The following is a 12,549-nucleotide window of genomic DNA, read 5'->3' on the forward strand; positions in this document are numbered from 1 at the left end:
AGCGATCTTGGCCATATTTTTTGCTCACTTGGATGCTATTTCAATATGTGTGTGGTGCTTTGTAAGGCACTATGTGTGTGTGTGTGTGTGTGTGTGTATGTGTGTGTATATATATATATATATATATATATATATATATATATATATATAATTTGGGGAGGGAAAACCTGCTTCCTGTCCAGACGAGCTCACAAGATATACTTTTCTCTTTGGAAATAACATGTGTCTTGGCTCGCTTCCGTGAGCCATCTGCAGCTCTCTGCTCTGCAAGCAGCCTGATGAAGCGGAGTTCCTCTTTTGGCCCCCTTTGCTCTGTGGATCAATATGTGGGAGGCAGGTGGGGCTTGGAATGTGGGGTGGGTCTTGATGGCCTCCTGGTTCCCCCCGCTTACGACCCTCTGATTCTCTTTCCTTTGGGGAAACCAGCATTACATACATGCACAGGTGCACGGTCCCCCTGCCAGCTGCTTGCTCTGCACAATTGCAAGGATTAACCTCTGACATGTGGTGGGGGGGAGGGGGAAGAGACAGAGACGCCACAGGGGGTGGAGGAAAGCAGACACAGACATCAGAGAGAGCAAGAGCAAACTGCAGCACTCCTTCGGAGACACCCATCGTGAGAGCAGGGATGCAGGCCACCTTGGGAGAAGGGTAAGAGTGTTACTCAGAACTGCCTCAGTGTGGTTCGGAGGTCTCTTCTTGGGGTGGCAGGTGGCAAACACTTGGGTTTGGCAAGGTTTTCAGAAGGGTCAGATGAGGTGAAGTGGGATCCTACAAGGACCAGGTCTGTGTCTCTCCTGGGCTGGAGGGAGGTTTATCGTGGTAGCTGACATTTCGTATAGTATAAAAAGCACTGGTCTTGGGCTGCAATTCAATGCCGTCTTACCTGGGGGTAAGCCTCGCTGAAATCAATGGAAATCAACAGCTGAGTAGACATCCGATACGATTGTGCATTTGGGTTCTTCACTTTGGTACAGAGGCTTGCACAGTGGTATCGGATGGTCCAGAAAGACCTGTTAGCATCCTTCTTTTACAAAGCCCATGCCATCTCCACCCCCGATTGCTGTGGGTGCATCGGCATTCTGCATTTAAACAGGTTTGAAGTGGGGTTGAAACCAGTTTAAAGCAAATTTGAAATGTTTGCAGCCTCCCATGGCTTTCTCCACGGAACCCTGTAATTTCATCACGATGCTGAGAATTTCTTGTTAGAGATCCCCAGCCTTTTTGTAAAACTACGGTTCCCAAGGATACTAGGTTGGGAGGATCGAGGCCTATACTCCCTCCTCCTTTCGCTATATTTTCTTTTTCTTGCCTCTCTGCCTTCTTAACCTTCATGCTGCCTTCTGTCATCCATATTCTCTCTATTTACACCACTCACTCATTTATGAAATCCTATAAGGACCTGCCGCAGTTGTCTCCACCTACCCCCCAAGCTCCTAAATTCTTTTCTTCTGGGTTTGGCACCCGATTAAAGACATTTTACAGGCATTCATATGCATGTCTACTCAGAAGTAAGCTCCACTAAGTTCAATGGGGCTTACACCAAGGAAAGTGTGTCTAGAATTGCAGCCAGAGTTGATTCATCATAATGAACAGAATAATTAATTGCTTACATGTGCATACATTTGCATATGGGTAAAACAATTGTTGTGCAGGAAGATGGTTTGTTTGGATGCCCACGCTTTTGAGCAGGCATCATTGCAGAAGACCTGGAGGAGGGACTGTAGCTTAGTGGTAGAGCATAAGCTTTGCTTGTAGAAAGCCCCAGATTCAACCCTTGGCATCGCTAGTCTTTTTTTTTTTTAAGGTTAGGTAGCAGGTGATGGGAAAGTCCTGTCTCTTCCTGATAACTGGAGAGCTGTTGCCACCCAGAGTAGGCAATGCTGGCTAAGTCAGGGGTGTGCAACCTGTAGCCCTTGGCCTAATGTCAAAAGCCCTCTACAAGCAATCCGTTTAGACTTCTAGCAAGAGCAATCTGTCTCTTCCTCAGGAGCCTGCTGGGTGGGAAGGAAGAGAGGGAGACTGGGGGCAGGGGGAGAGCGAAAAGGATGTGACAGAGAGGGAGAAGGAGAGAAAGATGGAGAGAGAAAACGGGGTGACAAGAGGGAGAAAAGGGGAGGGAGAGATGGAGAAAGGGGTGACAGAGAGGGAGAAGGAGAGACAGATGGAGAGAGAAAAGGGGGTGACAGAGGGAGAGGGAGAGGGAGAGAGAAAAGGGGGTGACAGAGAGAAAAGGAGAGAGATAGGGAGAAAGGGGTGACAGAGAGGGAGAGAGAAAAGGAGTGCTCCCACCCACTTGAATTCCACCCCTCCCCCTGATTCTAGCTGTTTGGCAGGCTGTTAAAAACTGGATTCTGCTGGGAAACAAGGCGCATGTTCTTGGGGCACCTTGTTTCTCCGTAGAATTGCTGTGATTCTGGCAGTGGCACCCACTTCTAGCAGCAGCGGGGGAAGGACACACCTTGTTCAGGTTCCGGAGTGGCCAATGTGGCCCCCCAATCCATGGAAGTGGCCCACCCCTGCTTGAAGGACTGGTGTGGGAGTTTGTTTTCCTTTCCCCTCCCTGTCCCTCTATCCTTTTGTGTCCTTCTTTGTGTCCCAGTTTTGTTTGCGACTGGTCTTATGCAAGCTGCTCTAGGAGACTGTTGTTCAGAATGTACTGTTACCATTTGGGCTCAAAGGTGCTTTTCTGGACCTAGAGAAGCAGCTCTTACTCCTGAACCTGAGATGCTGCACACACACACGCCAGTGAATGAATCCCTCCCCCCCCCCGGGGGGGGCTTTTAAAGACTTTGATCAACTCATCAATTAACCCTTTGTAATGGGAGTTCCCCCCTTCCCTGTGGTGACCCACACAGTTGCTTTGAAGGGGTAGCTTCCATGACCCTGGTTTTCCACATGCTGAGCCACTGCCCCCCCCCCCCCCGCTACCCTTTTGCGGTTGAGGCTGGGTTTTACTTCTTTTATGAACATAACGACAACTGTTTCCCACCTGCCTGCTTTATCCCTGGAGTGTATCCCCAGCTGATGCCAAAATGACTCAGTTGTGATAAATAACCACAGAAAATGAGTCGTTTTGTAGCTGGCCTATTCGACTTTTGAGTGGGTTTCTAGTCTATGTGCAGTTGGGGTTGCTGGAGGCAGGCACTTGCCGTACACAGACATCAAGACACACTGCCACCCTCCAAGGGATTCTGGCTGTATTTGCTAGGTAAGAATGAGGACTGAACTGACTTAGGACCAATTTCGCTCTGAGAAACGTCTCGATTCTCTCCTTGAATCCATTTCTGTGCAATAGAACCAAGCGAGCTGCCAACCTTTCCTTTAAAAATGGTGCCTGCTTCATTCCCAGTAATAGCATCTTGATTCCCAGAAATCCACAGGTGGAGCTTTTCCCTATCACTTACTGTATCTCTAGAAGTGAGCAAAGGGCTGGATGCGCCCAATCTGGTCTGAGCTCGGAAACTAAGCAAGGTCTGCCCTGGTTACTACTTAGATGGGATTCTGCCTGGGAATCAGGCTTCCTGCATTGAGCAGGGGGTTGGACTCGATGGTCTTGCAGGCCCCTTCCAATCCTATGATTCTATAATTCTATTCTATGTCAGAAAAAATAAATTAATCTCCACTTGTTTATTTTCTGCAACTCAGGCCGCTGTTAAAAGCACAGGAGTAGGTCCCATTTAAAAATGTTGGCAATCCTAAGATCCAGTGACTGGACCGGGACTAATTCAGACTAGGTTTTATTTCTTCTGGACTGCCCAGAGAACTTCAGCTATTGGGTGGCATAGAAATGAAATGAATGAATAAATATTTCGATTTTAAACTTTTGAAAAAGTATGAGCTGCAGATAAACAATGAACAAACCGCCCAATCCTCAAGAAGGGTTGGGATGGAAAGTGAAGCGGGTGGTGTGCAAACGATGTTCAAGTGAAAACAGATGATGTCTATGATTGCCTCAGAGAGGTATATGTGCAGTTGAATGTGTTGTGTGTGCGTGCGCACATAGTGGAGGCTGGTGGCTCTGATGTCAGTGGGGCGGTGAATCCGCCCTGGGTTTCAATCAGAACCAGTCAGAACTCTAAAGGAGCTATCGCTCCTTTAGAGTTCTGACTGAAACCCGGAGCGGATTCACTGCCCCACTGACATCGGAGCCACCAGCCTCCACGGGCTGCTACACACAAAACTGGGTTATTGGTGAAAACACTTGGGCCCTGTTCCAATGCGGAATGAAGCATGCTAAATCCTAACTCTGGATTGTGCCCTGTCACAATAATGAAGGATGGACTTGCACCCCACAGGGTTTGGGGAGTGTGGTGGACCCCCCCCCCCGCCAGAAGATGTGATTAGCAGCAGCCTCTGGCACATATGCTTGGTGTGTTTGGAACTCTGGACCTCCCCACATCACACAGCAAAGACCTGTGTAGCTATCGATGGTAGCTCTAGGTTTCTGAGGGCCCTTGGGCAAGACATCCTCAATGGGCCCCCTCGCTCCATGAATCTGCCTTCTCACAGCCATTGTCACCAGCTGCCATTACTCTTCAGCCTCTTTCTCAGTAGCAAGTAGGCCATGGCATATGCTGTTCCCCTTTACACCACCGTTGTCTGGGCCAGAGCAAGAGGTGGGCGAACAAGCAGGCTGCAGTGGTGAAGAGGAGGAGCAAGTCTGGGGGCAGTGGTGTAGTGGCAATTTGGAAAGGTGGGAGCTCATCGTGACCGTCTCCAAGGGCAGTCCAAACATTTCAGGCAGCTGTGTGGATCCATATCAACTCCAGTTCCAGGAGTTTTCATCTCCGCCAGGAGCACGTCTTTGGTAAAGCAAAGAGGTCTTAATTGCCCCTTCCAGACCAAGTCATCCCAAAGACTTTGCATTCCAACATGGAACAATATATTGTTGCTTGGAAAATTCATTCCCCACAGCTGCAGTGAAGATCGCAGCTAAGCTCAGAGGGAACAGGGCATTCTGAGGGGGGTGGCAGATGACATCAGAGTCCCTGCTAATTAAAAAGTGCTGGGGCTGTGTCCCTGTGAGCCCTGCCTCCACGACACCACTGCCAGGGGGGGTCTTGCCAGTGGGCCCCTGCTGGGGTGTGAGCCCTTGGCAGGTGCCCAACCATGCCTACCCTTGAGGGTGACCCTGGTAGTTATGGTAATACAGATGCAAACCATCTCTTAGGGTGCTTCCAGATGGGCAGCTCCTAGCTCCGTCAGTCAGAAGACATTGTGGAGCTATTCCATCTTTTCCTGCTTAATGGAATTTTTTTTGTGGAAAGAGAAAAGATGAATGAAAACATGGGAGGGATGCAAGTGAAAGACAAAGCCCAGAGCCTCTGTGAATGAGGCAGGAAGATGGCACGATAAAACACCCTTCGTGGACTTCAGGTGGACAATGTAAGAGAAACAGGGGTTTGGGAATTAAGAACATTGTGTGTGTGTGTGTGTGTGTGTCAGAGAGGCCGTCATACAATGGGAAGTGAATTGAAAGGATATGTAGTCCAAACTCTTTCCAATGCAGGAAGTCCACTGTTACAGCACCCCTAATAGGTGGCCATCCAGCCTCTGCTTAAAAACCTCCAAGAAAGGAAAATCCACCCCTTTCCAAGGCCACCTGTCCCATTGTCAAACCGCACAGCTCATACCGTTAGGAAGTTCTTTCTAATGTTTCGTCAACATTCTCTTTCTTGTAATCTGAATTTCTTGTAATTTCGGGTCGTACCCTGTCGAGCAACAGAAAACAAATTTGCTCCATCATCTATGTGACAGACCTTCAGATATTTGAAGATAAGCGAACGTATCGACTCAGCATTGTGTTTCGTCCAGGTTAAACGTACCCAACCCACTCAAGCTCTCCTCTAGGCTGTGCAGGGACCCCCCGATCCGACTTGGAAGCTGCTTTGTGGCTTTGGAGGCGGGCCTGATTTGGCTCGAGCTGATTGGCCCCCCCAACCTGACTCGGCCCCGAAGCGGGATTCGGATGGCCGAACCCTGCTTCAGGCCCCCCCAACGCCCCTGCGCAACCCCCCAGGTCCTTACCTGGGCTGCTGCCTCTGCCGCCTGCTCCTCCTCCTCCGCTGCCGCTGCCATTGCCACTGCCCACCACCGCCAGTTCCTGAGCCCTGAACATGCGCCGGCTTTTATTACAGGGAGTCTCCGTTTTTAAAATGGCGACTCCCACCCAAAAGAGCTGGTGCTCCACCAGGGCTCAGGAGCTGGCGGCGGTGGGCAGCAGTGATGACGGCAGCAGCAGCAATTAGTGGAGGCAGAGGAGGCAGAGGAGGCGGCGGCGGGTGGCGATGGAGACGACGGAAGCGGCGACTCCTGTGAGTTGCCTCAGGTTAGGAGCTGGTGCTGGCACAGCTGGGCCAGGGTGCTGAAGCCCCGAAGCACAGCGAGCGCTTCGAAGAACCCCTGGCCTGCTCCAGTTTGCTTCGTGCCCCCTCCACTTCACCTTGGAAGGGGCCTGAAACAGGCCAAAGCAGCCCGCTTCGACTCAGGGTTCGGGCCTTGAGCCGAAGCGGTGCACAGCCCTACTTTCCTCATAGGACGGGGGTGCTTTGAACTAAATAGGAAAGTGAAGAGCTCCAAAAGGATCCTCCAGGCTGGAGCAACGGCCATTAAAATGGCAAATGCAGTTTAGTGTAAGCAAGGATGCTTCTAGTCAAGGCTTTTGCCATGCAATCGCAATCCCATGCTGGCTGGGGAATGCTGGGAGTTGTCGGACTTTTTTCTGTCTAAATATGCATAGGATTGCACCCTAAGAAAGAAAAATACAAGAGCTGCACAATGTCTTTTGATTGGCATTGCTGGAAGCACGTCAAGTGCAAAGTGATGGATACTGGGGCAAAAAATCCAAACTTTACATGTACATTGATGGGGTCTGAGCTGTCGGTGACTCACCAGGAAAGGGACCTAGGAATTGTGGAGGATGGCTTGGTGAAAACATCAGCTTAGTACTTTTCTCATTTGGTTTGGTGATGTTTCGTTCTGTAAATTGCCCTGGTGGCCCTTGTTAGGCCAAAAGGCCATATAGAAATGTCTTTCTCGATAAAATAAATAAACTCTCCCCCTCCCTTCCCCCCCAACAGACAAGACAAGCTTGATGTTGTCCTTGGTGAAATTAAAGACCGTGCCCGTGATTCAGCTCTCGTTGAGGACACACTTACATTTCCCTCTATGGGTTGGATTAGGCTGTATAGAACAGGGCTGTTGAACCTCTTTCAGCTCGAGGGCTGAATTCCATTTTGAAGAAGCTCTTGGGGGCTGCACTCCAGTGGTGGGGTGGCCAAAGGCCAAAGGGGGTGGAACCCCAAATACCAGCATATTTTAGCTTAAAGCTCTTTATGCCAGTAACTCAGCCTCAGAAGAGGCATTTCAGCCTTTTAGAATGGGGGAAAACTGAGCAAAATCTGGGAAACACTAAGCGACTGGTGGTCAGAGGAAAGGGTTCAGGGTCAGGGTCAGGGGCTGTGTCTATCTGGGGAGCCCAGGGGGATGGGTTTGGAACTGCAGGCAGTTTGGATTTGGCCCTTGTGCCTGAGGTTCTATACTGGATCAGGCCAAAGGTTCACCTTGGCCAGCTTCCTGTTTCATACAGCAGCCAACCAGAGGCCTCTAGGAAGTCTAAAATCAGGGCATGGAGGTAACCAACTGCTCCTCCTGTTGTCCCCCAGCATCTGGTATTGAGGGGTATCCTGCCCTTGACCAATGAGGTTCCATGCAGCTTATCACTAATAGCCATGGATTGGCTTCTCTTCCATGAATGTGCTGAATCCCCTCTTAAGGCCATGTATACCAGGGGCCACCACCACCTCCACCTCTTGTGGTCATGTCCCCAAATTATTTATTTACTTTATTTTATTTATTGACCTGGATCCAGACTAGGGATGCTGGAGAAGTTCTAGATGGACTAAAACAAGCTCAGATTTTTAAGAATCTGACCTGCGGAATCTGCTGAGGAGTGCCCCCCTCAGGCTGCGTGGAGTCTGTGGATTTTTGGATTTTTTTTTTACTTCCCCCAATTTACGCCTCTTTATTCGTAGGAAAACATGCATGTTTCTGCTTAGGAAAAGTTGAATGGGGGACAATATGCTAAATGTTATGTACTAAGGTAAATTATGTAAATTGTTATGAAACCGCTTATGGAATTATTTGTGTTTTTCCACATGATGAAAAAAATTCTCATCCGTCTCTGAGCGGACGATGGAACAAAAGGTGCCTGACAATTGTCTAACCAGAGATGGAGCGGATTTTACACAGTCCGTACACCCATAATCCAGACTTAATCATAGTGGATCTGTTTTTATGTTATGTTTTAATTAGGATTTTGTTTTTGATCTGTACTGTTATTGTTAGATGTTTTTGGCAGAAAGGAGAGATATACATTTAATGATGATGGTGATGATGATATAGAGCAAGACAATTATTTAAAAATATATGTAATCTTTTTTCTGTGGATCTGGTTAGAATTTGACCTCCAAGGATTCAAATTCAAGAGCTCCTCATTTCCCCCAATTTCCCCAGGAAAATAAACCTCTCACTAACTTCTGTAGGTTCTGAGCAATGTCTTGGAGTTTCTTTCCCAGCCAAGGGGGTAAAGTCTCCCTGCCTGATGCGGGGGAAAGAAGAAGAGACAAGGCTTTGGCCAGCAGCAGGGCCGCTTTCCTCAGCTGCGCTCTGGCTTGGCAAGGGAGCCTGGGATTAGAACAGGTGAACTGCGTTGGCGGCTGGGGAGACATTCTGGCACAGGGGCCTAATGGTGCTAAGCCCCTGCAGCTGCTGGCTGGAGCCAGGAGCCATGTCTCCAGTAAAGGGTGGCAGCTCTTGGAGGCGTCTCCTTGCAGCTGTGCCACACAAGGAACTTCCAAGCCTCGGAAGAGGAGGCAGAGAGTTAGCGGGCTGGGAGGAGAGGCTCAGACTCTCTGGAATGCGAGCCGGCTTTTCCTTTGATTGGACCTTTCTGGCCCCAGCTGGGGATTACTGGCATGTATGTGTGTGTGTGCAGCTCTGCTAGCTAGGCGTCCTCCGACCTGCCTGTCTCTTTGCACACACCCTCTCTTGTCTGGTGTGGCCATTCATGTTTTGCATCTTCAGTCCATCTTTGAGCCCGTCCACACCCTAAAACAGCCTTCCCTGTCCTGGTGCCCTCTGGAGGTGTCGGGCTGCAATTCCCAGGATGCTGCCTTAAAACCATTTGGCCCTCCCAGCCAAGAAATGTCTTGTCTATTCACCCAAACTGCCTTCTCACTTTCTCCACCCTCTCACCCTCCCAGCAAGTGCATTTTCCTTTTATTTGTGAAGAAATGTAAATGGTCTCTGGACTAATTTTAAATAATCTCTATCATCTGTCTATCATCTGTCTGTCTTGACCACTCATCTTACTTGCAGTGTCCACTCATCCACAGAGTGTCTTGTCCATCCATCCAAGCTGTCCTGTCTGTCAATCTACCTACCCTCTCCCATTTCCTACCTGCTCACTGTTGCGTCCCCCCGTCCATAAAGACCCACGAACTGGCGGGCCATTTTCTCCATCTCCCTTGTTTCTCGCCACTTCTGCTTTCCTTTTGGCCTGATGCTCCCTCCCTCCCTGTCTTTCAGCAGCGCTGGGATGAACAACTCCACCATCGCGGGTGGCCGATGCCGGCTTAACGACCCCATGCAGTTCATCCTGGTGCCAGCCGTCTACTGCCTGGTGTTGTGTGTGGGGTTGCCAGGCAACCTGGCGGCCTTGCTCGTCTTCCTGCAGAGTGGGCGGGTGAGGAAGGCCATCCGCATCTACCTCATCAATCTCACGCTGGCGGACATCTTCTTCAACCTCACCCTGCCATTCTGGATCCCTTACTACCTGGCGGAGGGGCACTGGGAGCTGCCGGAAGCCTTCTGCCGCCTGGCCGGGGCCACTTATTATTTGGCTACCTACAGCGCCATGGCCTTCATGACACTCATCAGCCTCAACCGCTACTGTACGGTGGCCAAGCTGGACCTGACCTTGAACAAGCCCCAGGGAGCATTTGTGGCCTGCACGGTGGCCTGGGTGTTGTGCTTAGCCTGTGCCATTCCCTCCTTGGTTACCCAGCAGACCCACCAGGCCGAATCCATCACCCTGAAGTGCTTCGAGCAACACTCGGGCCGGAGGAGCTATGCCTACGCCATGGTGGTTTTGTTTGCCGCCTCCTTCCTGGTCGTGTTAGGGGCCTACCTGTCCATCATGAGGTCTCTCTCCGCTGCAGCTGGCGCCTGTCAAGGCGGACACCGGCGGCGGGCACGCGCCATGGCCCTGGGCATGCTGTTGGTGTTTGTGGTCTGCGTGGCCCCCTATCACCTCTCCCTGGTTCCCTGGGTAGCTGACCGGATGCCTGGTTCTGTGTGCTGCCCTCCGTCCTTTCTGGACAACCTGCATATGCTCAGTGTGGCTCTCCTGAGCCTCAACAGCTGCATTGACCCGCTCATCTATTGTTTCTCCATCAAGCGCTTCCGGACGGATTTGTGGGCGATGGTGCGAAAGGTCACCCGCTGCCACCCACTCCCATCGCCACCACCGCCACCTCTGCCGCCACCCTCAGAAAGCAGATTTCCACCCAATATTAGGTCATCTTCCTTAACCTCCTCATAGCAAGGGTAAAGACGGTGTCCATCCACTACCCTTTTCAATTTTTCCTTCTGTCTTCTGGACTTGACTGGAAATTACTTATGGACAGAAAGACCTCATTTGATTGGATAGTGTATTGTAAGTAGCAACCATGTTGAGTTACTTGTCAGAACTCTCTTCCTGTCTGATCCACATTGGTTGAAATTATGGTGGCCAGGTGTCCTCTTTTACAGAAGAGTGTCTTCCATTTGAAGGCTGTCTGGTCCAATTCCAGTTTAAAGATCAAGAACAATCAGAACTGTTACCAATCCACAGTTAACACCTGAACAGCAGATTGAACAGGTAGGCACACAGGTCACCTGGTCACAGTCTTCCCCAGTATGGTGAGATTTAATGTATTTCTATTTAAATTATAATAATGATTCCTAAATCTATATCTATATGTATAAATTAACATATGCAGATGTTATGCAGAGCTGTGTCTTCTTTTGTCCTCCATTTTGGCGATTTGTAAGTGGCCGTTGTGGCTGACGTGTGTGAAGGGAGCGTATTGGCTGATGAGGAGGGTTGGTCCAATCAAACGATCCACGACTGGTGCATGTTAAAAGAATCATTCAGAAGCTGCTGGAAAACAGCATCTGTGTGGCCGTTTGCCTTGTCACAGCTGCCAAGTCCTCCTCAAGAAATAGCGTTCCTGGAAGGCCGCTCTAAAAAGAAAGTGGTTGGCAATAGGCCGCTTACTTGAGGACTTTTCCATCTATCAATTGGCAAATGGGTGTACAGGGGTTGTGGGGCTGGGATGTGCCCTCTCTGCATTGACTGGATCTGAGTGAGGGCACTCTAGTTGTTGACCACTAGCGTAAGGTGTAGCTCTGGCCACTGCATCACTCTGGTGCTCGGTGTGGAGACGTTCTACCACCAAGGGGCAGAGGTCAGCAGCTGACAAGTGGCTCAGAGGGGCTGGAAGGACTTGCCTGGCAATAAGGCCCAGTGGAAACCAGGGCGCCATGGCAACGGCGGATACCCTTGGGAATGGGAGGCAAAAGCAGGAATGAAAGAAAGGAGGCTGAGAGGAAGCAGAGAAAGGGCTGATCATGGAAAGAGGCTCAGTCAAGAGGAGAATCGGTTGGAACAGTATGTCTCGGCACAGCTTTCCCCAGCCTGGTGCCCTCACCTGGTTGGGGAAGGTCAGCCTACACTGACTGGAAGGGATTCTCCAGGGTATGAAACGGGAGTCTTTTCTTGCCCCCCTGGAGATGCCGGGGATTGAACCCGGGACCTTCAGCATGTACAGCAGGGGTTCTACCACTGCATTACAGCTCTTTTCCTCCCTAAGGGCACAATCCTATGCATGTTTGGACAGAAAAAAGTCCTGCAGCCATGCTGGCTGGGGGATGCTGGGAGTTGTGGGACTTTTTTCTGTCCAAACATGCATAGGATTGCGCCCTAAGTGTGTTTGGTCTTTTTATCTTTTGAAAAAGCAACATAAGCCTCAATTCCCTCCTAAATGTCCTTCTCCCTTTGGCTAGGGGCTCTATGGGTCTAGTCACATCCTTGCTGGACCTTCATAGAAAGATCACACCACACGGACTCCAAGTGAAAGTGTGAAAAGGATGCTACTGAAACCATCCAGTCGCTTCTCAGGACAATGCTAGACAGAGGGTTTTTTTTCCCCGTGTGTGTGTGTGTGTGTGTGTGTGTGTGAGAGAGAGAGAGAGAGAGAGAGAGGAGGGGGGGAATTGATGTCCTATTTGCCCTAAAGATGAAGCAGATGACATCTCAGCAGAAAGGACTGTGGAAGATGAAATGATTGATTCAGGCAGCCAATGCTAGAGCGGGAGTCACTTTCCTCCCTCCATTTTCTACATCTGTATATCCATTAAAAACACACACACACACACACACACACACACACACTCAGGTCCATAGCAAAGGGTTGTCATTTGGCTTTTACTTCTCTCCCCTAA

At 50.0% G+C, this 12,549-nt stretch overlaps 2 protein-coding genes across 2 annotated transcripts in view; both read left to right on the plus strand.

Annotated features, from left to right (window-relative positions):
* Positions 1-9,607, plus strand: part of TMEM35B (transmembrane protein 35B) — a 29,940-nt gene extending 20,333 nt beyond the window's left edge. The window contains exon 4 of the mRNA XM_084816019.1: positions 9,592-9,607. The gene's annotated coding sequence lies outside the window, so the exon portion shown is untranslated. The remainder of the gene's footprint in view (positions 1-9,591) is intronic.
* LOC146338153 (platelet-activating factor receptor-like) lies at positions 9,602-10,606 on the plus strand. The gene has a single exon (XM_084816015.1). The coding sequence runs from the start codon at positions 9,602-9,604 to the stop codon at positions 10,604-10,606; it is 1,005 nt and encodes a 334-aa protein (XP_084672141.1).
* The last annotated feature ends 1,943 nt before the right edge of the window (positions 10,607-12,549 follow it).

This window comes from Heloderma suspectum, chromosome 10, assembly GCF_057233095.1.
Source record: "Heloderma suspectum isolate Gila_16-S chromosome 10, 16-S_ref, whole genome shotgun sequence".
In the NCBI taxonomy this organism is placed as follows: Eukaryota; Metazoa; Chordata; class Lepidosauria; order Squamata; family Helodermatidae; genus Heloderma; species Heloderma suspectum.